The sequence below is a fragment of the Haemorhous mexicanus genome, chromosome 11 (genome assembly GCF_027477595.1).
Source record: "Haemorhous mexicanus isolate bHaeMex1 chromosome 11, bHaeMex1.pri, whole genome shotgun sequence".
Lineage (NCBI taxonomy): Eukaryota > Metazoa > Chordata > Aves > Passeriformes > Fringillidae > Haemorhous > Haemorhous mexicanus.
The window spans coordinates 9,008,056-9,031,817 of record NC_082351.1 but is presented as its reverse complement, the minus strand read 5'-3'; the positions used below and the strand labels follow the sequence as shown (position 1 = coordinate 9,031,817).

The following is a 23,762-nucleotide window of genomic DNA, read 5'->3' as shown; positions in this document are numbered from 1 at the left end:
GAGGGATTTATCACCTGTCTTCTACTTGCAGCAGCTAAAGTAGCTCAAGACAAGAAGGGAAGGAGAATGCAGGCAACATTCTTTTCAGTACAGATCATGACTGGTTTTCTCCTCTTTACAGACTCAAATATATTAACTGATTGTGCACGTCTATTAAAATCCAACTGCTGAAGTAATGAATCTGAAAATACAAAACCATAGATATGAAGAGAAATCCAATAAAATTAAAAATTCTGATGTAAAAAGCCCTTGAGGGAGCGTCATGGCCCTTTGTTCATAAATCAGACCAGAGTGCTGTTTTGCTGTACAAACAGGCACCATTTATAATTGCTGATATTTTGGTATCCATTCCTTCCTTGAGGCATTTATGCTTAAAAACTATCCTCCATATAAAGAAGAGGCTTTTAAAACCAGCAGGACACTGCTATTTTTGTGACAGCTTCAAGTAATGAATCACCAGGGATCAAGTAATAGAGCTAAGAAGGGAAATGAGCTCACAGTGAGAACTAACTTGAGACAAATGATTATTTAGGCTCTAGAAACACAAACATCACTCAGTCACAAGAAGAGACTTGTCGGGGGTGGAAGGAGGGCTCCTGTTTGTTTTCCCACATTTACAAACAAACTGAAATCCCACTGATCTCCAAGCTGAGGACTTGACTCTACTACTCCAGATAAAATGCTCTAAGACTCTGATACTCTTTAGAGAACCGTGGGTGGAGAAGAGAGGAGATGTGTGGAGAAGAGAAAGCTCCAGGGTGATCTTATTGCAGCATTTCAGTACCTGAGAGGGCTCCAAGAGAGCTGGAGAGGGACTGTGGAAAAGGCTGTGGAGCAAGAGGACAAGGGGGGATGGCTGCCCACTGCCAGAGGGCAGGGAGGGTCAGATATTGGGAAGGAATTGCTCCCTGGAAGGGTGGGCAGGCCCTGGCACAGGGTGCCCAGAGAAGCTGTGGCTGCCCCTGGATCCCTGGCAGTGTCCAAGGCCAGGCTGGATGTGGCTTGGAGCCAGCTGGGATAGTGGAAGGTGCCCCTGTCCATGGAACAAAATGGGCTTTGAGTTCTCCTCCAAACCAAACCACTCTGTGATTCTAGGCTACACATTCCATGTTTAATTTTAAAATCCCAAGTTCTAAACACACTTGCAACCCCACTGAGCTGCATTTTAGTCCCCTCTTTTACCCTACATTATTTTAAAAAATCTTACAAAAAATAACAGTGTTCTTTGGGTCAAACTGAAAAATGTTAAATAAACTGGTGACAGGAAGGTTTTCACTTCAGGAACACCAAGGACACTTAAAAGAAGATGACAGCAAATGATCCAATGCAACTTGTCCTTTTAGATGGGATTTCTTACAGAGGGCCTAACCTTACTGCACCTACTTAGTTTTAGCCAAAACAAATAACTTTCCATCTGCTCTCTAATTCTCTTTATACCAGGAGCCTCTCCCACATGATTAATGGAAATGCAGATTTGCAATATGCTTTAAAGCAGTCCTGACAATAGCTTGATTAAAAATCTAACACACTAAGGGCAGGACAGCACATTAATAAAGATGCAGAAAAGAAAGTTAGAGACTAATAGAATGATCTGACACTAGAGAGAACAACTAACAAAAGAGGGTTTATGTAATTTCATACATCACTTATACACACACACAGAGGAGAATACTCAATAAACAGGTTCAGGTGTTTCAGATCTCCTAAATCGAACTGACAATACTGGAGCAGCCACAGACCACCTCCAAAGCACTACACAAGTTCATCTGTTGATTTTAAGAGCTTAATTACTGCAGTCAGAAATGCCTCATAACTAAAACAGACCTGGGTTTATTTTGAAAGTCAGTAAGAAATAGAGAAATTTCAGGGGAGTGAATATATTCCTCACATCTCCCCATCCACAGACTGCTTACTGTTGAAAGAACATTAAAACAGGAAAGGACAACAGATTACAAACAAAAAATTCAAAACGTTATTAGGAAGAAATAAAATCTAATATCTGACATGATTACAAATACCTACCTATAACTGTAATAGATACACTTTTTTTCTCTCTAAGAGGAAACTCAAGTTTTATATGAGCTGAATGCTGCTCAAACATCTTTAAATGGCTTCAAGCCAAACCAACAATCAGAAAACGGGGCTCTGGGCAAGAGGCCTCACCTCTTTCCTTGCCCCTTTGCCTTCCCTGGGCATTGGTGCTTACCTAATCCCTTAGAGACACGAGCCTGGGACTAATCTGGAGGAACGATTTCCTTTTTTTACATCTAGTGAATTTTTGATGGTTTAGCTCTCTTGGTCAATTCCCTGAAGAGTCAGATATGCACCAGTCCAAGGAAAAGAGTGGAAATACTGGACTGTGGCACGTGGGATAAAAGCAGACAAGCAGCGTTGCAGCAGTGCTGATTTAAACAGCTTAAGTGGCTACAAACTGTACCCTAAAAGATAGACATTAAATCTCTGTAAATCTAACATGCCCTAATGGCATAGGCAGTTATTTCTAAGTTACTTGTTATCATACCTAAACCTCCGACATCAAAGCAAATAGCAATTAATGTTATTTGACTGCAAACTTCTCAAGCTTTTAAAGTACTCCAATTTCACAAGGCCTTTACTTATTCTTAGTTCTGTCAGCTACTTAGGATCATTAAAACCAAAGAAATCTACAAAACCAAAATCCTACCAGTAATAATTATAAAACTGCTGTGAAAGCTCCTAATTTGTTAGGCAAACATTTTTAACTTTCTTAAACTTCTTCCCCCCTAAACCACTGGGGTTGTTGTTTTTCTCTCTGATGAAGAGCCACAGCTCTCTTTTAAGGCAACATCTCCTCCCATTCCTGTCTTGAGGAGCTGCAAATGTGATTTCTAGCATGTACACAAAAATTTCATTTTCATTTTCAGCAATCTGAGAAAAACAGACTGAACAAAATTTAATGCTGATGTTAAGAATGTGTGATTCTCAACTGCAGCTGCAAATCCACAACTTCTGCACATCAGTGGACTCCTGAGTAACAGAAGATAAACTCTGCAACTTCACCTGGAAGTGATTTCACAGTCTGTCCCCCACGCATTTTTCCCCAGTGATACAGCCCCTACATGCACAAGCTCCAGATCATTACTTGAGGAGCAGCACAGACCATCTTGCCATTCCCTTCTCTGAAGGGATGTGGCTGCTTAAGAGGGCTGGCAGAACTCTTGGTCTGTATCTTCAGACAGTGGCACGAGGAGCAGTGCAAGCTTTACTAGGAAATGACCTTCCAGCAATCATTTTTCTAGAAGTGTTTCAGAGTAAATTCATCATGCTGGTATTTTTTCCATGAGATTAGCCAATATCATAATTTGTAGAATCACTCCTTAAAAAAATATATTCAAGCAGTCATTCCCAACTCAGTGAATACTCAGAGACTTGTTGAGCTTTCTAAGACACAAGGTGAATACTGAGATATAGAACTTAAAAGAACCCTCATGACAAGTGAAACACTAAAATGACTGTACAACGATTTTAGGATGAGTTAACCACTTGCTGAAATACTCTGGGATTCCACCCTGAGAATCACCTCAGCACCAGAGCAGAACATTTACCATATTCCCCAAAGCGAAGGGACTCCCACTGCTGCCACTCCACGATGCTGCTGACAGCACGGATCCCGATGTAGATCAGCAGCATTCCTAAGGTGGCATCCAGCAAGAAGTTGATAAGGTACCTGAAAGGAAAGTCAGAAAAAAACCCCAAGGAGTCAGGGTCTATTTTCTACAGGTTCGGGATATTTAAACACCTTGATTGATAAAAGATCTTTAAGTATGTTGAGAAGCCAGAGTATTGAGAACAATCATTTACCCACTTCTGTAATTACACGGAGTGCCTACAATTTAAATAATTTTAGCAGTCTCAACTTATTTTTTCCTGTCCTTAAAGATCACCAAACTTCCTAAAAATAGTTATCTTCAAATAACTGTTCACCAAATCAGAGTTTTAATTAATGTTGCATTAGTCAAACGTTAAAATCAAGGCTGTGTCTGCAGAGGAACGTCGGCAATCCCGATTCTGCACGAGTCCCGCCGAGGCCACAAGAGGCTGCTGTAAGCCCGCAGCAGGAAGGCGGCAGCAGCAGCAGGAGGGAAGTCAGAGGTGCCAGCACCTATTCCACAGCCAGAGAGGGCTCCCGGTCCCCAGGGATGCCCAGGATTTCCCAGAGCACCGAGATTCTCCAGCACGCCGGGCTCACCCCGGGATGCGTCCTTAACCTGCCCACAGGACCTGCTGTGCTGCTGCCAGGCAATCTGGACCCACCTTCAAACTCAGGGATATTTTTCCAAAAACAGATTTTGGTTAATGCTGTGTCATATTTTTTCTGCTATCAAGAACCTGCACCCTTGTCTGAGAAATTATCTAGCTCCACACTGTAATTTCAGTTATCCTGAGAGCACTGAATAATCTCACTGTCTTACTGGTTTTGTGTCATGTTACACTTAGATTAAAAGTGAGATTTGAAAATAAAAATATGTAGATGCAGGAGAGAATGCACAGGTCAGTAAACCTTTTATTTTGCCTAACAAAATGCTTTGTGTTATTTTTAATAAACAAAGTATTTTTAATTTAAAATACTGTAATACACTATGGTGCCTTATCTTTAAATGCTGACAATTTCTGACATGCTTTTGTTACCCCACTTGAATATATACCTTGAGTTATAAAAATTGAATGAAAGTAATTTTCACCTGCCAGTTTTTAAACCTATGAGGAAATTCTTAAATCTATAAGTAAGGAAAATCCTACAATGATGCCTGGTTGAAAGTGCCATAATTATAACTCAAATTTTACATTTAATGTGCTAAAATAAATGCATTTTGCCTAAGAGAATGCTTTGTGGTAGGAAGAGAAAAGCAGTGTTCTTGCACATTTCTACCATGTAGGAGCACAGAAGGAACCAAGGAGGAATTAGGAATAAAAACTGTCTTGTGCAGCAACACAACCACTTTCCTTGAGCTGGGTCTCTCCTTTGTTTACCCAAGAACAAGAAGTGAGCAGATGCCATCGAAAGGAACTGGACTGGTTCCAAAAGGCAAGTTACTGGGCTTTTAAAAGTAATTTCACAGCTTTCACTACCAGCAATGTGTAAGCTACTTTGAGCATGAGCCTTATCAAGAACAAACCCAAACAACTACCATTTGCTTCAGGAGCTCCTGTAAAGAGCCTGCTGGGGTCTTAGTCATAAAATCTTCAGGTTTAATACACTACAGAGAAATGCTTATCTATTTAGTCACACTGCTCCAAGCGTGACATTGCAGAATTAATTTCTGTACCAACTGCCTGGCTACCAAGCAAGATTTCCCATTTTTAACAAAATGAAAAAAATACTGCAGCAGCCAATGTAGGTTTAAGAAGCAAATACCAACACAAATGATTTTTGCTAAATAACCCTGAAAGCAACCTCACTTTGTATTACAGCCTTGCTTTTCTACAGTGAATACAACAGGATATTCATTTCCTTTGGTCCCAGCACCTTGAGTAAACAAACCTGAACTGCAATGTGCATCTCAAGTCCCCATTCATTCACTGGAGAGGGACAAGTAGCAAGGATTTGCCCTTTAGGTTAAAGAAACCACACACAGTCCAGACACCTGCCAGCCATGAACTTAAACAGAAGAATCCTGATCCTTGATTACCCAATTTTAAACCACAGGTTTTTTAAAGTGACTGATTTTTACCATGAAAACTGTCTTCTCAGCTTTATCTTGCCTTACTATCCACATACACCAACTCAGCCCCAGAACTTCCATAAAGGCCAGTTATTCCAAAATCAAACACTCACAGTGAACAGGGGTCTTCTTCTGTCAGGTCTGATAAATAGACATTTGCAAAGTGGATGAACAACATCCCTATGGCTTGCTTGGAAGTATCTAAAAACCTATGTAAAGTAAAAACAGTTTTTAAGACACACAAAACTGTTTACAACACAGCCAGACATTGCAAATTTATGCTAATTAAAACTCCATCTCTGTTACTAATGTTTTTTTCTCCAAATGAGAACACCAGAATGACAAAAGTATCATAGTATTTAGTTCTTTTTTAACGTTTCATTTTCAATTCTGCCCCTATTTTTTCTAACAATAACCCAAATCATATTAACTCGAAACCTACCATTGTAAATGTAAAGTCTACAGATATCCTCTTGGTATCATATGCATGATCCAAGAGCTAATCCTGACTAACTCTAGCTAAGTCTTTAATAACCTCCTGGAAACAATGAGTATCTCAATCCTGATAGGTATTTTGGACCTTTTGTGTTTATGCATTTTTAGCAAGCTTATGGCACAGACAAAAATAAAATCCTCATCATGTGCTTGTAGGCGAACAACTTAATAGTGACTAATGAGTCCTTTATCTACAGTATTTCATTTAAAAGCCAGCATATTTTTCACCTGGAAGCATGAAGTGGTTTCACTGACTTTTATCTACAGTGCAGAGCTCAGAACACACTGCAAAAGAATTCCAACCTTGACAATATTATCTCCAAAGCAGATGATCAAGTCAGAGAGAAAAGAGTTTGTTACTCAAGGGGAAAATATAAAGCCTCACTTAGACAGTGATTCAGTAATGACTCCAGCCCTTAGCATTCTTTTTTCATCATCCTTTGCATACAATCAAAACTTTCAGCGGATGTTTCATTAAATGTAAAACATAAGATTCATAATAAACATTCTGCAGGCAAGAGTGTGTTCTTTGTATTATTCAGAAAAACAACCATTTTGCCTGATGTTTGCATGTCTAAAAAGATCTAAACACCCCAACAGATCCAAATGACATTTTATGCCTGAATTCACCTACCCTCCCTGATAACTGTCTTGAACTTCAATCTCTTCATTCATTGCATGACACAGAGAGTTGAGTGTTGGAGATGAGGCAGGAAGCCAGTGAGTTACATATCTAATCAGTACACTCTGCTATAAATAACAATACTTGAGTCCCAGAACAAGATTCTTTGCTTAAAAATTAAGGGCTATCAGTGCACTTGTCAGAATTTCAGGCTGAGGTATACTGTAGTACACAAAGATTTTGCACTTCTTTTTTTCAGTAAAATAAAGGTCAATGTTAGTTTTGAGAAGCAGCTTTGTATGAGTGGAATTTAAACCACTGAAGTCTCAAACAAGTGGAATGGCAGCCTAACACACACCAGTCTCAAAACTGGTACAGTTTATGTTGGCATTGCTTCAATCCAGGAGCTTTTAAAGTGTAATAAACACAAACACACTTCTTATACCTTGTATTTTTTATGGTTGATGTACTTGTATTTTTTATCATCCTGATCTCTATTTTATACATAGCAGGATACCAAGAAGACATGGAATTTTATTTGAGCCCAGCTGAGATCTTCCTCTAAGCTTATGCAAGTTTGTAAATGTTCACATGCATCTTAGGGCTACTCTAATTTTCTGTCTTTAGGAAGAAGCACAAATTGAAGCTTTATGGCTAAGTGCACACCTCTACATATTCCTGGAACTGTTCAGTAAGAAATGACTACCCAGGAAACACACAGGAGGTAGCCTGACTCTAGTATTTTGGTAACTTTTTTGGGTCCTCACTGACAGTTACCAATATCTTGTCATCACTTTTCTTTATGTTAACCATCATACACTAACACCATCCCTTCAATTTCTACAACATGCAAGAAGAAAAGAAGTTAAGAATAAAGCATGCAGAAACTTACCATATCCTCCAGGGACGTCTTTCATGCTTTGGTTCTCTGAAGCGTTTTACTAGGGAGAAAAAAAATGAAATTGAAGACAATCAGCAGCCTCCAAAGCAACAAAAATATAGAAAAGTGAAAGCAAACAGTCTTGCAGAAATGTTACAGCCTTCAATGAAATGGATCTTTCACTACTGCACTTCACCATATCAAACTCCAAGGATCCATTTTCAAAGAAACTCCCTTCTGTCACCCCTCAGTTCCGAGAGCTCCATTCTCTGACTGCCAGTATCCCTCACATGAAACAACAATCCACAATGACCACCATGCCATTGGCCTGAGCTTTTATGACTGCCCATCCAGAAAATTTAATTTCCAACAATAAAGCAGGTATTAGACAGAGCTGTTTCTTTCTCTCACTGGAGACCCAAACCCAAACTGGGAAAGTATTCTCAGAACTTGGTCCAGTCCATAATATCAGAATGAAATTAAGTGAATCAGTAGAAGGACAAATACATTCTCTGACAACGTGTCTCTATTTTGTTGGCAAACTGAATTACAGAAGGAAAGAAGGACAGATTTTTTTTTTCAGTCTGAGAATCCCTTCACAGAAAGGCAGACAATTTTAATGTACTGGAAACAAACAAAAGAAATCAGTACTAAAATAATGACAACTACACACAAAGGCAAGCAAGTAGCTAAGTTGGTCTATTGCAGTTTCATTGCAGTTTATTATAGAAACTGCTTGAGATCTGACAGAAAGCTCCTCTCACACCCTGCCCAGCTACTTCCATGTACTTCCAACCCAAGCCAGGTCCATCTGGAAGGACTCCTGAAGAACAAGTGTGGGAAAACAGAGGAACAAGGGCATAAAAGCAGTTGCTGATGTGCAAACTGTGCCTGGTCCATATATTCACTCTGTCTGAAGTTTGCCCCATCTCTTTAAGAAATTCCGTTTCTAACTCCTTCTGGGCAAGAAAACCTTTTTCCTGCTGGAACCTCGGGTCAGAGCTGGGGCAGCCTCACCTCTGTCAGATGTGGCCTCATATCCTAACACAGATTTACTCTTTGTTACGCCTGCAAGATACTAAATTCTTACACATCCCAAAGAACACAAACACAACAAGCTAGTGCAAAACCTTTCCACTAAGAATGGGGTTTACATAAGGGTTTTCCTTCCTTCTGCCCAAATTTCAGTACCACTCACCAGTTCCTTCAACATACATTCTTGAAAAACAATTATTTAGGCTCTTATTTCAGAAATGACCTCTTATTAAAAAAAAAAATAAAAATCCTTGATTCTCCTCCACCCCTTCAAATTGCAGATATTCTGGTTCAAGAGGCACAAACCATAGCAGGTATAGTCAGACAAAATATCAACAGGCATTTTAACCTGCTTCTCCAGGTATTAGTGATGAATTTCAGTTTAACATAGGATGCTCTGTGTACATCATGCTTGCCCAGCTTACAAGCCTTTAAACCACATTCTGGTTTCTGAACCAATCATAACTTTTTCACAAGTAAGGCAATTTTCCCCAAAGTCAACTGTCCTCATAAAACAATTAAATAAATCACCTCCAAGGTGGAGGGGCAGCACTTTCAGGGAACACCAACCTGCCACCTCACTGTCACTGCTTCTGACAGCAGAGAGAAACTGTTTCACCCCCACGAGAAGCTAAAAAGTGACAAGACAAAAACACTGTACATTTACACCAAAGATAAAGTTGTAATAGCAACATTTGCCAGCAGTTTTCCCTGTGAAAAGCATGACATAAATACAAAACTTCTGTTAAAAATGAGCAACACTCAGCCAAGTTAACCAGTTTGTTATTTATGACAAGTCCTCCCCAGTCACACTATGGATTACTTTAATTAGTAGCACTTTTGAGTAAAAACAGGAAGCCACAAAGCATCACAAAACAAATGCAAGAAACAGAAGTTTCAACTTTCTGTGGAGTTAGTGCAAGATGCTTTTCTGCAGAAAAAAATGGCAATAAACTGTCATGGTGTGCCTGCTTTGGGTAGGGGTTGAGTTCCAAACCTCAATTCTGTTATTGCTATGAAGTTGTACATTGCCTCTGGATTCATTAATTTCTTTTAAAAACTCATAACAATTCATTTTGGAAGAGGATATTCAAAAGCAGTTCCACTAACAGCATTTCAAATTTTATCTGTACTGAGAAACAGCCTGGATAAGGTCTGTGTTTCTCTGGCCAGTTCTAGAAAGACAACATTTCATCTGAGTTCACATTAAACAGGACAGCAAGCTTGGAAAGCCTCTGCAGCTGTCTTTTTGGAATGGACTGACTGGCTGATGTCACCACAAAAATGTATGCCCCCAAATTAAATGAATAAAATCTTGAGGAGGTGCAACCTGATGAATATGTACCTGTGCACTTGAAAGCCCAGTAGGTCCACATGAAAGTGCTGTTTGCCCAGCCCAGCTCCTTGCAGCAGTGTCTGTGAGCATCAGGTGTTTCTGACAGATACAGACATTGCCAGGCACTTCTCAACATACCCCTGGTGCAGAATTTGAGCCTTCCCAGTAACTAAACTGAGCAAAAGCCCAACAGGCTGCAGACAACCACACTGGTAAGCTCAGGGTCCTCAGCATGCTTGGTAGGAATACATTAATTTTGGAACCAAAAGCCAGCACACGCTTCTTGCAGAATCTTTACTGGCACTTTCTAAGCACCTATCAAGTTGGGGAAGGGAAAGTAATTTCTCCCCTTGTGCTCCCCCAAAAGCAGTCAGGATTGCTGCTCCCAGCCCCAGCCTCAGCTTCTCTTGGCAGTCTGAGCACAGAGTGGGGCTGGTGCGTGTGTCAGCTGACAGATGGATCTCAATCTGCCGGCTCTGCCTGCGAGGACGCGCCGCTGCTCCATATGCTGCGGCTCGGAGCGCCGCGCTCGCAGCGGCAGCCATCCACCACAGTTCATATTAATTAACTAATAACGTGCACTAGCTCATGCTGAATTATAAATGAAGAAAGAAGGGCTGCTTGTTTACGTATTCCATGCCAGAATTTTTCAGGAAAGGAAATAAAAGCACTTCTGCCAACAAGCATGTGAGTTGCCAGATGGACAGATAATAGATAAGCATATAAGACACAGTATTATTGCTAATGCAAAATTCAAGTTCATTGAATTGTCTTCCCACTTCATTGAAATTCTAGGAATAATTAATGCCAGAGTACTGTGGAAGGGTTTCTAACACTTACTTGAATGTGGGAGTTTGGCAATCAGAATTTCAGAAGACTCATGGGGAAAAATAACGGCCAGAACAGAGACAAGAAATGAAATAAAACCTCTCCAAGTTGTCAATACGCAAAGCAACACTCGAAATCCAGCCTTTCTCTCTCTCCTTCATCTCCTCAAGAAGTCCCACAGGAACTATTTTGCTGATGTGAAGTAACTTCAATATGGATTCAAGAACTCTTAGTTTCTGGATGATTGCTCTTGTAGCAGCACAAACCTGGCTCATCTCACACCTTTGAAATGTTTCTATGTATCATGCACTACTGCATGTCTTAGATGCAGGTTCTGGAAGTTCTCATTAAGAATCTTTATGACCCCAGTAAAGATCAAAGATTGCTCTAGTTCATTAACTTGAAAAAAAAAAAATAAAATCAACATGTTCCATGTCCTCTGCAGCTGCACTATGACAACACTGCTCTTCTGAGGCGAGAGCTGGGAATTTCACCTGTGTTTCCAGGGCTTCTCAAAACTTTTTCAAAGCTGGGTTACAGACAAAGCATGTGGCTGATTCATTTCATAAACCTCCTATACATTTCTGCCATCAGACCTCAGCAGAGCGACAGCTGAGCTGGCCAAAGAGAAAAGGAAGAAAGGCTGGTGAAGATCACATTTGCAGATCACATTCACATTTCCTCACGTGCGTGGGCACTTTCAGCTGGGGCAGGATGGGACCCTTCTCTCAAGTGCACAGGCCACAGGAAACAGCCACAAGCTGGAGTGAGGGAAATTCCAAGGTGAAAGAAGTAAAAAATTTCCAGTGAGGGCAATTAAATTCTGCAACAAGTTGCCCAAAGAACATGCAGCGACTGCAGTCTGACAGAGCTTGAAAATTGCCCTGGACAATGCTCCAAGCAAGGGGACATGGGCCAGCCCTGCTCTGAGCAGGAGCTGGGAGCAGGTGACATTTGGAGTACCTTCCAAAAAAATTGGAACTCATTTTCCTGTCATCTGACACTTAAAAAGTTCTAAGATTTAAACCAATTATCAAAGGACTAAAGTATGGCTAACTGAAAGCCACACACACACATATGTGGAGGGACAATCTCACACTGAGAAATCTGCTGCAGTGTCAGCTTCCCAAATAACACATTTGCAACCAGACAGATCCTCCAACACAGCCCTCAGAGTGCAAGACTCCTGAGATCTGCAGGCTACTTTGGTGTTGATTCACACAATCTCCAGCATTCCTGACAAGGATTACAAGTTTCCTGTACAAGGCTGTTTGCTCACTGTGTGTGGAGTAACACAAAAGTTACACCAAGCAGTAGCAGCCGAGCTCGGAATCCGATGCAGATTTTCAGATGACCACTCCCAGAGAATGGCACTATTTCCAGAACATTTGGTTATCAGACCATATGCCTCACAAATTTGAACCTACACTTTCTAACCTTGTAAAAAACTTGTAAAGTCAACTACATACGCAGGCCAGATTTTTATTTTTTAAAACTCTGTTTGGGAAGACTTTGAAAAGCACTATTCTACTTGTTAGTACCAACACTTCCCACAACAGTGGAACCGTGTCTGTTCTGAACAAGCATATGCATGCTAATAAGTCCTGAAAATTCACATGACTATGGAATGACAACTACCAATGAATTTCATGTTATTTGTGATCTTTTTTATTAAATTTGCACTTACCTCCCTTTACTATTAAAGCAAAGCCTTTAAGAGGCTTGTCTTGCCATTTCACTTTGTCCCTTTCCCATTATTTTCTTGGTAGCAGCACAGTGAGAATAAATAATTACGTGAGCTTACATAAAAGATTTCCCCAAAATAAAATATTTCTTTTTAGAATTAACTGTGCAAGAAACAACATGTCCAATGAGAATAGGCTACAATGATGCCTTACAAAAGATATATAGTTGTGCAGACCATGTATCACTCAATTGCCAAAAGCTTTTGTGACACTTAGGAGCTCAGCATCTCCCCATACTCCAAGTTTAAAAAAAAAAAAAAAAAAGTTCTGTCTACATCTGTTTTAAAAGAGGTACCAAATGTGATTGCAATAAAACACCAAAAGAACCAATGGTTTTGGTGTGCTGCTCATTTCTCCAGCCCCAAAATGGACTATGCTCTTGGCAACTCATTTTTTGCCCTTCTGCAAATTCTTCCTTCTACTCCTATGTCCCATTAGCTACATACTCAAATGCAGGACACCCTAAGCCTGCTGCTTATTTTCCTGCATAAGAGCCCCAGAATTGTACATAATATTTTTTGCTTAAGGACGCAGACTTCTCCACACATGAGACACCCACGATACTAAAGCAGAAATTATATTGGACTAGAACTGATTTCCAGTGATATTGCTGCATTGGAGAAACACACCAGGAACCATGGCTTCTTCATGATGAAAACAGTTATGGAATAACTCACTCAAGGGAAAATTTTGTTCTAGTCAGTATCAGACTGACATACTATGAAGTGCATGAGCCCCCAGCTTTGCTGCCCAGCAAAAAGGATTTTTAAAACTTCTGTAAGAGAGAAAACAGCATTAGCCATCCAAGAACCCAAGCCCTTTCTTAATTCCACTGTGCCCTTGGCCTTAATGATTCTGTAGTGTAATTAAGAACTGGTCCATTAAAGATCACCCAGGGAGAAACTTTATAGAAAGCTGGACACGATAAAGTTTAATGACCCAGCCAGCTGGTTATTCAGGGACACGTCACACTAAAGATGCAGTGCCTGGACAGCCACGAGGTACCTGCAAACCACAGATCTTATCTCAGTCTCTGTTCCACTGCCAGCAGTGACTACAATGTTGTGATAAGGCAGCAAAACCTTTGTGTGCCTGACTGGAACTTCTGTCAGAGCGCAGGAAAAGGGGCCCTCTTTTACTGCAAAGTTAAACCCTCCAGTGCCAAGCATCCATCAAGCCCAGCTCTCTCATGACCTGGGCTCCTTTGTCTCAACACAGATGACAAGAGATGACTGAAAGCAAGGTGTCAGCACTGGATTTCACATTATTTATCAGAAGGGCAGAAGTGCTTGCTAGATAAACGCTGGTGAAATACAGTAACCCAAAGTTACCTGTGTAAAAGCATTTACTTCCTACCTGCTTCCACAGCCAGCTAAAAACCTAGCCTGTCCCTTCAAAGGTTTAGTGAGAGCTAAAACTTTATAGTCATTCTGCAGGAAATGGCTATCACAAAGTAAAGCTCCCCTTCACAGTGCAGGGGAGGAGAGGACAAATCATTATCAGGAAAAGAACCCTAAATACTGCTGTCTGAGTTTTGGAATAAATCAGATTATTCTGCTGCTTAAGGAAAGGCAGCCAAATGCATTACATGAGGCTGGTGAGTTTTTTTTCCCTAACATGTACGTACTTTAGGCTCCAAAAAATTTCCTAAATCCTTAGCTTGGATAGATTGGCTGTGAGAGACACAAATAAATCATATTACCTGCATACAACTCAGCCTAAGACAATTTCAGCAAGACTGATCTCATGCACCCTGGTAGCACATGACTGTGTGGCTCTGACAGATGCATTAACTTGGCTGTCAATAGAGGAAACAAATACAACTTAGCAGAGCCAGCAGCCCAGGCACACCACATCAATAGCCATTGTCATGGGGCTTTTTTCCTTTTTCTTAAAGGTAAAGTTTACTTTTAAAACAACTATAACTTAGCAGAGGGAGGATTGCACACAACTTCACACTTTTGATTACTAACCTATTTGCTGTCTCCCTAGAGAAAGGAGCACTTTAGAAATCATAAAATGCATCTACAACACACCCTGTAAACAAAAGCATCCAGCCCTCAGCTCCCAAAAGCCATGGAAATACTAAAAATAAAGGGATGCAAGTAACTGCTTTAAGAACTCTAAGGTAAACAGCACAAGTAGCTTAGGAAATATTTATCCAAAGAATAAAGTTAAAAGCCACGATTCAGTCTTAAGAGACAGGCATTTGTTATCTTTGCATTTAGCATACACAGCATGGTCGGGTCAAGGTGTGCTCTGTTTGAAAGTCATAATAAATCAGTTTCCCAGCACTTTCAGAGAGAGATGCATTTGCTATTCTGTTTCTTCAACAGGTATGAGATAGTTAAAGCAAAGCAAATCTAAGCTTCCACTGAAAATGCCTGTGAGATTGGCATTGGAAAGTTGATACAGATCCCTCCTGCAAACACTTTTATATTCTGAAGCAGGTATCATTAAACAACTGCCAAATGAAAAAGCAAGGTTGCTAGAAAAACAGCTGTGCCACTCCTGCCATGCTATGCAAGCACCCAGTGAAGACTGAAAAATACAGTCTGCTGTGTTCAAGTGGATTTTTTTTTCTCTGTTAGAAATCAGAACCATTTGGGAAACATGAATTATTTAGTACAAGACAAATAGAATCAATCCATATTAATGTGCACTAAGCAGCAATTTACGATTCACAACACCATTTTCACATACAGCATTCACAAGATCACTCAATAATACATGAAGCTTTCTGAACATTATTAGTATGACAACAGGTATCAATGAACTTTAAGTCATTCAAGCTGCTTCTTTTAAATCAGCTCTTGGGAACGGGCAGAACTGCCACAGCACAGCTCCAAACTCAATCACCATTCATTAAAATATTAAGCAAGGCAGAAACTGTAGCAGTTTTAAAAGCAGAAAGCAAACCTGAAATGTAAGTTCAGATACAAAAAGATGCAAAAGGGAAACTGTAAAAACTTTGCAAAAAATTATAAAACAGCAAATATGTTAAATCAAGGAGGCCAAAGGTAGATGTAAACTGTATGTTCAGAGGCCATTGAAATTCTAAAGAGCCTTGCTTACCAGATTCAGTCTTTCTAGGTTGGAACTATCAGAGCACTGAATTGCAAGACAGGCATTTCATACAACACCAACTGTTTTAAAAAGAACAAAAGATACACAACCTACTTTCATATATTCTCTTTACACATGATCAAATATCATGAGAGGAGAGTCAGAGGTCAATTATGCAGACTTCTTTGATATAATGTATCTAACAACTAGCTATACACGTCATAAATTAAATTTATGAAATCAGAATGAAATCATGTAACGATTTCCACCTGCAAAAGGCTTTTTACTCCTTAACTCCATCAAGACCTAATGCCAGCACTGAAAACATACTGCCATAAGTAACTCATGGTGTTAAGATTAGATGGAGGAGGGTAGGACTTCCCCCCTCCCCCCCCCATAATTTTAAAGCTCCTTAGACTATTTCATCTTCTAACATTACAATTACCTTCCAAAGAAAGCATTTAAGTCCTATGTATATAAAATGATGTAGGCTGTTAGACACACCACCTGCCACAAAGCAAGGAAGATGTGCTGGAAGATAGTGAATAGCAGCTTCTCCAGTACCAGGAAGGAACTAAAGGAAGTAAATTATTTTAAAATGGAATTAAAATTTTAGAGCATAGTATCTTCAGAAATTATCAGAGACAGAGGTAATATGCTGGTAGTTGTGAATAGCTGCTTATAATTTAAAAGTCTTTTTTGTTCCATGGAAAAATCCTGTATTTTTGAGAAACAGAAAAAAAATTTATCACAGTGAAACAAGAAAAAGCAAGCAAAGATTGTTTCTGTAACTAAAGAACTTTCTCAAGGGGACTGCCTAGACTGTCCAAGATTGCTGTGGTGAACCTTACTTGTATTTACTTCCTTTTCACAGGGTCAGTGGAGCAATGGAGAAACCTCTCAAACAGAAGCAGCACCCAAATAAACTCCTTGTCACAAATCTTCACCTCCTGAGCATGCTGCAGCTCCCAGACCAGCTGCTCCCGAGCTTGGTACTGTCCCACCACCAGAGAAAACAAGGAACTGTGGCACAGTTCTCCTCTTCTCTCAGGCAAGCCAACATGTATCAACCACCATGAGAGGAGGAATGCTTGGCCTTAGAACCTGGGGTAGCCAAAAATGTGACAGAAGACAAAATGACCAAAACCATATCAAAACATATCAAATTACAAAACAATGCTTGCTTATTATTATTTTTTAAAAAGTGCAACATTTAAAGGAAGAAACATCATAAAACCCAGAAAAAAACAAACTTAATAACTTTCTTGACATGACTTTTCCCTGCTGTAGCTCTGCATGTCTGTAAAATAACTCACACCTGGAACTACAAATATGAACCTTGAACAGTGAGCTCTGAGGAATCTGAAGTGTAAATCCATTTTAGCTCATTTTTATCTTCAACCTTCCTTACATATGACAACATATGTATGAGGTTAAGACAATACATAAATATAAAATGTGTGATTCAGGCTAAGTGGCAGAAAAATAGGTCTTCTCTATCATGACCATCACTGTGAATAGGTTTAGTTATCCCTGACTAAACCCTAAAACCTCAAGCCCACACCACACTGCCTGCAGACTCAAGCAAGCTCTGAGCTTGTGTTCAGTCTGCCAGAGATTTAGCAAACTGAGTTTCACAGGGAATAAATTTTGCTGAGATCAAGAAATCTTTGAGAATGCAAAGCATTTCCTACCAGCAGGCATGAGAAAGTAGACCTGATTTTTCACTTCATCAACAAAATCTACATAGATAAGACCTTGTTAAATACCACTTCAAGAATGTAAACTTCATTAACCATGAAATTAATATCATCACAGAATGCAAAACTGCAGCCTGTGTGTCTGTACAAATCAGCTCCTTACAGATTTAATTATAAAACACCAGTCAGAAGACATTCAATATGCACTTTAGAGTTAAACACCAGTTTAGCTAACAGTCCAGAAGTTCATCCTAATTAAACACAGCTTCAGAGTTCCTGGATAATTTATCATTCTAATAGTTTACAAATGTCAACATAACTTATCCTTTTCCCTAAACATTTCATAATGTGAATGACATGTGTAATTATACTTAGAACAATCCTATTATGGGGCCTACAACTACATCCAGCAATCAGCTGAGTAATAAGAAAATGTGACACTTCCTGAGCCAGCAAGACAGAGTAGGGCATCAGACCTAATGAAGAGAGACTCAGAGACTGCAGATTATTGGTCTAAATTGGTGCCTTATTTTCCTTGTCTTAACTTCTACTGGCATGGTGTTTCAAGGATAGTTAGTGACACTAAAATATTAATGACCTGTCATGATCAGGACACGAGGACCAATAAAGTGCTCTTACAATCTATGGCAACTAAGAACTGGACATCTTGGAAGCAGTTTTAATAAAAAAACCAGGTTATTTCCTTCACTTACAGAGGATCAGTTTCCAAACCTATTATTACATGCTTTTGTACAGCATGAAATTTGTCAGCAAGATCTGCCTTCTTCTGGAGAGTTCACCATGGACAGAATTTATTCCATGGAGATTTTTCATATGTTAAATAGTAATACAATATTAGCACGGCAAAAGAAAGTAATTTACTTTGCTAACTCAGCCAGGGTTGGACTTCTTTTTTCTGCTACAGCTCGTGTGCATCTCTCCTATTTGTCTCAAACACAGCTCGGGATGTCACAGAGGCACTGGAAGGGCTGATAATTTATTTAAAACAAACAAGCAGCAGCAATGCTACATGGCTGCAAGCGACACCTCACCATCTGGGGCTAGGGAAACACTGGATCATTGTAAGGCACAATTTACTTGGCCCTGACCAAAGTGACCTCACAGGGCTTTTCCAAGTCCCGCAGCTACAAGCAGACACTTAACCTACACAACAACAGCTACTGCATGGGCCCGAAGGAGGAAGAGAGTAACACACATCTCTACTGCCATCACCCCATCCTGTTTCCTGGCTGGCGCGCAGCCGGGCGGGAGGAGCTGCCTCAGCCGTGCGCTGCCAGCGGCCGAACCCCCGCGCACGGTGCCGCAGGGTGCCCGTCCCTCGCCCCGCAGCTGCAGCGGCCGCAGCCCCGCCTCGGCCCCGGGCAGGGCCCGCTCGGGCCCGGCGGGGCTGCCCGCGGCCCCGGGAGCTGTCCAGGGTCCTGCCCCGACCCCGCCACTCGCGAGTCCCGCTGCTCCCCGGGGGAGCTTTTGGCACTCCTACTTCTTAAAAATGCTCTCCCGAGCCTCGCCTTTTAGCACAGTTCAACAGCACATCTTGCCAGTGCTCCTTTACCTGCAGAGGGATTCACGCCCTGCTGCGGTACCCCAGAGCGCTCCTTCGACTCGCTCCAAGCAGACATTGCAATGCCAGCTCTGCATTCACCTGGCAAGCCACCAGGAGCCTGCACTTGTGAGAGTTCTAGGAGAACGAATAAAGTGAGTTTTGCATCGTGCCTGCGGTGTGCGAGCACAATGCTGTTCATATTTTTACAACTAGGAAAGCTCCCATTTGTAGTCTGACACTTTTGAGACAAGTTTTACTACCAGACACAAAAAGGACCCTGCTGAGAGGTCCTCAGGAATTCGTGTGAACATTAACTGCATCACTCAGAGCAAATACATTCAAAGATGCAGTATTAGCAAGTCAGAATCATATATAATCTTTTGAAGAAATGCTTTCATTAATAAAGCTAGCAGGCCACTGCCCAGCATCTCAGGAAATGCCATGCATAATAAGCTAGTTGCTGTTACTCAGAGGTCTGTATTCCACTGCTGATGTTACAGGCTATCAAATTTTCATATTTTCTAAGCCTGCTCAAGCAGAAAGAAAATTGCTATAGAAACAACTAAATCATATGGTTTAGACCTTTTGTATCCATTAGCTTATTTTATGCTTTTTTCTTAAAGGCAACTGGAAGTACCTTTAATTCCTTCTCCCCAGAACATTATTCCCATAAAATTACTCCGTTACCTTCATGTAAATATGAAATAATTCCTCTGAAAAGCACATTTTTGCTAAGGCATTTCAAATTCTACTAAATTACCTACTAAGATAGCTTATTATGTGAAAAAGCATTCCTTCTCCTTGGACAGCTTTCTAAGTGGGAAAACCTTGCTGTAAAGTTCGATGGCATTAAGGATGTAGTTTTTAAGGTATTTCCTTTAAGGTACTGTAAGCAAAGAGAGCAGCTTACAACATACATATAATATTTTTTATTGGAACAGTTTCTTTTTGTTTCATCTGTGACTCACAGCAAACCCACCTACTGGGTTATTCACTGCACCTGTACCCAATCACTCCACTTTTGTAAACCCTTCTCAGCTTGAGTACAGACACAAACTGTAACAAGGCCATAAAAAAGGAATAGACTCCCCCACTCTGGTTTCCTTTACAGCATATTTGTATTTTCCTCACAGACAGACACAAACCTTCTACTTACAGAGAACCAACTGACTCCTCTATTTCAATAATTCATCATACAACTCACATCTGATTTCTCAGCCATTCCTAAGTAGCCCAAAACAAACACTGCCACACTCCAATAAGGTACCCATCTTCTGGCAAACAAGCTTAGTAAATAAACTACTTTAAACAGTTTGTCAGACAGAGTAACGAGATGGGCAGTGGCTTTTCCCCCATGTCTATCCCAGGTTTGGGTAATAAAAATGGAGCTATTTAAACCTCCATCTAACATCATACATGTATGAGAATACTGTGCTAATATCCCTCTCTTATCATGCACTACCAATGCTCAAAAGGTGCTTGTAATTACAGACAGAACACATGGTATTATACTAAAGTATTTAAAACCTGCTTTGTGGCATCAGGAAAAAAACACAAATATTGCACCAAGGAACCTCAAACACCTAAGGAGCAAAGTTATCATTTAAAATCAAGATCCTGTGAAACAGGATACAAATATGATAGCAGCAAACTTTGAAAAAATATTATCTTTGGCTTAGTGACCTGTTGCATAAACATCATTTCTTCCATCAAGGGAAACTCATTAAGACTTCCTGTTATGAAGTGGCTTGGTACAAACAAACCAGGGTGAAAAACAGATGCATATGTAAGGCAGGAGGAACAAGAACAAAACCAAGCAATACACTTAAAACCAGAGTCCAAGAGGGCTGCCAGTCCAAGCAGACTTGCCAAAATGAGGTGGTTTTTCATCAGTTAGTTCCCTTGGATAGGGAGTGAGAGCCTGTGGTCAGAAGAGACCCAACAGAAGTTGTCACACCCAACTTCAGATCAGCTCTTCCTGTACTGGAACCTCTGTAGCATCTGGGTGAAACTGTTTCACACATCTTTAGCCTCACAGCTGAGCAGTAAAATTAATTCATACTAATTAAACACAACAGGTGGGCTCTGATAGTATTAAGTAAATTCACTACTGCTTCAGACATCAGAAAAGGACCTCCCTGCACATGCTTCACATCAAGAACAGCAGGGTACAATCTGGAATCAGAGAGACTAAGGAGTGAATTTAGGTGGCCTTAACTTAAAACAATAAAAACCATGTGCAAACTTCAACTCTTTTAAAGGGAGATAGGGAAGCTCCCATATAAACTCGAGATAGATGATCACTAGCTAAAGCACCTCCCACAAGAAAAAGGTTAGGGGATGTGACAGGTTATATTTGAATCTGGAAAAAACTAGAATGAAGTCATTCATTTAAACAGTAAGGTGGGGTGAGTGGGTGAAACTGATCCTCATTCCCTGTGTGTGTCAAAACAGGGAATCAAGAACTACAAGGAAAAGGAAACCTAGGAATTCATGTCAAATGAACATTTTGTCAGCTCAGAGTGAGAAATTCAGCATTCCTGTCACTTCTTGGTTGTGCCCATTCAGTAGTGGGAACACACAAGGTAGGCTGGTAATGTGCCTGGGGTAAAAGCCTTTCCCACCAGTATCAGAAGACAGACACAGCAGGGCAGCTCCCACACTCTCCCTGGCAGAGAGCCACCACATTTTCCACAAACTAAAAACCTGACACTTAACACATTTTAGCCCTTCAACTATGAAGTTTGAATGATGTCATTGGCAGGTCAGCTGACAGCACAGCTTTACAGCAACTGAACAGGGGCATGAACAAAAAGGTGGCACACTGGAGTGTCAGATCTTAAATAATTTTGCTTTCAGAACAGTCCTTCAGTTCTTTGTAGATGAACATCCAGCAGTGGGGCACAGAAAAGGTCCTTCTTCTCTTACAGCTTACATTTAAAAATATTTTCTTTCTTCCACTGAATGCAAGCATGGTAAAATTTGTCTAGAAAAGGGCGCATCTGGGTCAGCCTTTGATTTAGCCACTTACCAAAATTTCTTATTCTTTACATGTCAAATCAAATATTTTTCAAAGAAAGACAGTTTCTGTGCATAAAGAGCAATTGTGCAATGTATCTCTGGTGCCATTACTTTAATTTCTTTCACTACACAGGGCTCAGTACCATTAATCTCAACTGAAATATTAGAACATCTCCTTCTAGTGCTTCCTTTCGGGAAAAAAAAAAAAAAAGACAAAAGACAAGTGGCTTCCTCCTTATTAAATTTAAATACCAGACCAGTAAGGCAAGAGCTGGAGAAATGATACAGCTGCACACAGAGAATTACTGCTATTCCCAAGGGGGCTGACTGCAGTCACAAATCTCAAGCAGCCTCTGCCCACAGCCACTTGTTTCTCCCTCTGTGCCAGACAGCTTCAGGACCAGAGCTACTCCAGCTCAAATGCAACCAGTCCTGTGATGCAGCTCCAGCAGCTGTGTCACCCCTCCTGCCCCAGCAGCCTGGGGGCAGGAACAGCTGTGCAGGTGCCCAGATGTTTGCTGAGGTCACACTCTCCCTCCATTCTCAGCCACAAGTTCCTGCTCTTCTGTCACATCTTACCTGTCACAAAAAGCCCCATTTGTTAAGGAAACTTTAAAGGGTTTGGAACAACACACTAGGTGTTCTCCATACGACATAAAAGGTGTCCTGGGGTGACTTTATGATGCTAGTGAATAGAAACATGCAGAAATAGCTATCAGACAAACAGAATTTTTGCACAAAGCAGCCCCTAACAGAGAGAGCTGCTCTTGTACCACTGCAACAGGCCCATGTGGGTCTCCAGCTTCTCCTCCTGCTCAGGGAGAGGCACAAAATACTGTGGAAGAGAATGTGGCTGGCAAAGCTGGGACAAACAAACCTGTCCTGTTTTTGAATACATGCACTTTGAAGAATGATAAATTGCTATGTTTTTGCTCTAGTCTGCTTTGAACACAGACTCCTTTCTCACCAGTACATTGTGAGGACTGGCTGCCTTCCACTCCCTTCTGCCACCAGTGCATCAACAGTCTCCTCCCAGTTCATGGTTTAACAATTCCTAACTCAAGTCAAAAAGTGCAGCCAACAACAAGGTTTTCATTTTTCTACTCCCTGCTTTCTATAGGTGATTTTTATTGGCATCACTTAGTCCAGTGTTACTGTAATATGCATAAAGACACTATTTCCAGAAAAAAATATACCATCTTGACAACTAACAACGTAGTTCTTCATCTTTTGATGCCAAATCCATAAAAATTACCTATTTGTATTCCTTAAATCTAAAACCAACACTGTGTACTCATCACCTTCTTACACAGAGGTACTTCTGTTTAGAAACTGCTAAAACTTCTAATTATGAGGCTGCTGTCACTGGCCAAATACTACACTGCTGATTAGTGCTGCCCCTCAGCCACAGGATGACAGCTACACACATAGCTTTTAGAAGAGCAATGTAATTGTCAATAGCGACTGAGACACTAAGTAAGGCATGCAAATATAACGTGGTAGCAAATGTCTGAGTTAACCATAAGGGTATGACAGCAGCATGAAAAGGCATCAGTGCAATTCTAATGTAAACAGGATGTAAGTCTTCAGATCAAACTATAAAACATGTGCCTGATGTTCTCTTTTTCCTCTCCCATTTTTTGCTACCAGCAAGGTCACAGTCAGCTGAGTAATGACACCGGGCTTCTTTTCCACTCCTCCACCCAAAGGATACTAACTAGACCACGGGACAGAGACAAACCCACCAGAATTGTTTCACGTTGCTGTG

At 40.6% G+C, this 23,762-nt stretch overlaps 1 protein-coding gene across 1 annotated transcript in view; it reads right to left on the bottom strand.

Moving 5' to 3' along the window:
* Positions 1-23,762, bottom strand: part of STIMATE (STIM activating enhancer) — a 32,740-nt gene that overhangs the window by 8,149 nt on the left and 829 nt on the right. The window contains exons 2-4 of the mRNA XM_059856282.1: positions 7,712-7,760; positions 5,816-5,911; positions 3,585-3,706 (exon numbers count right to left, since the gene is read on the bottom strand). Of these exons, the coding sequence (XP_059712265.1) occupies positions 3,585-3,706; positions 5,816-5,911; positions 7,712-7,760 (267 nt within the window). The remainder of the gene's footprint in view (positions 1-3,584; positions 3,707-5,815; positions 5,912-7,711; positions 7,761-23,762) is intronic.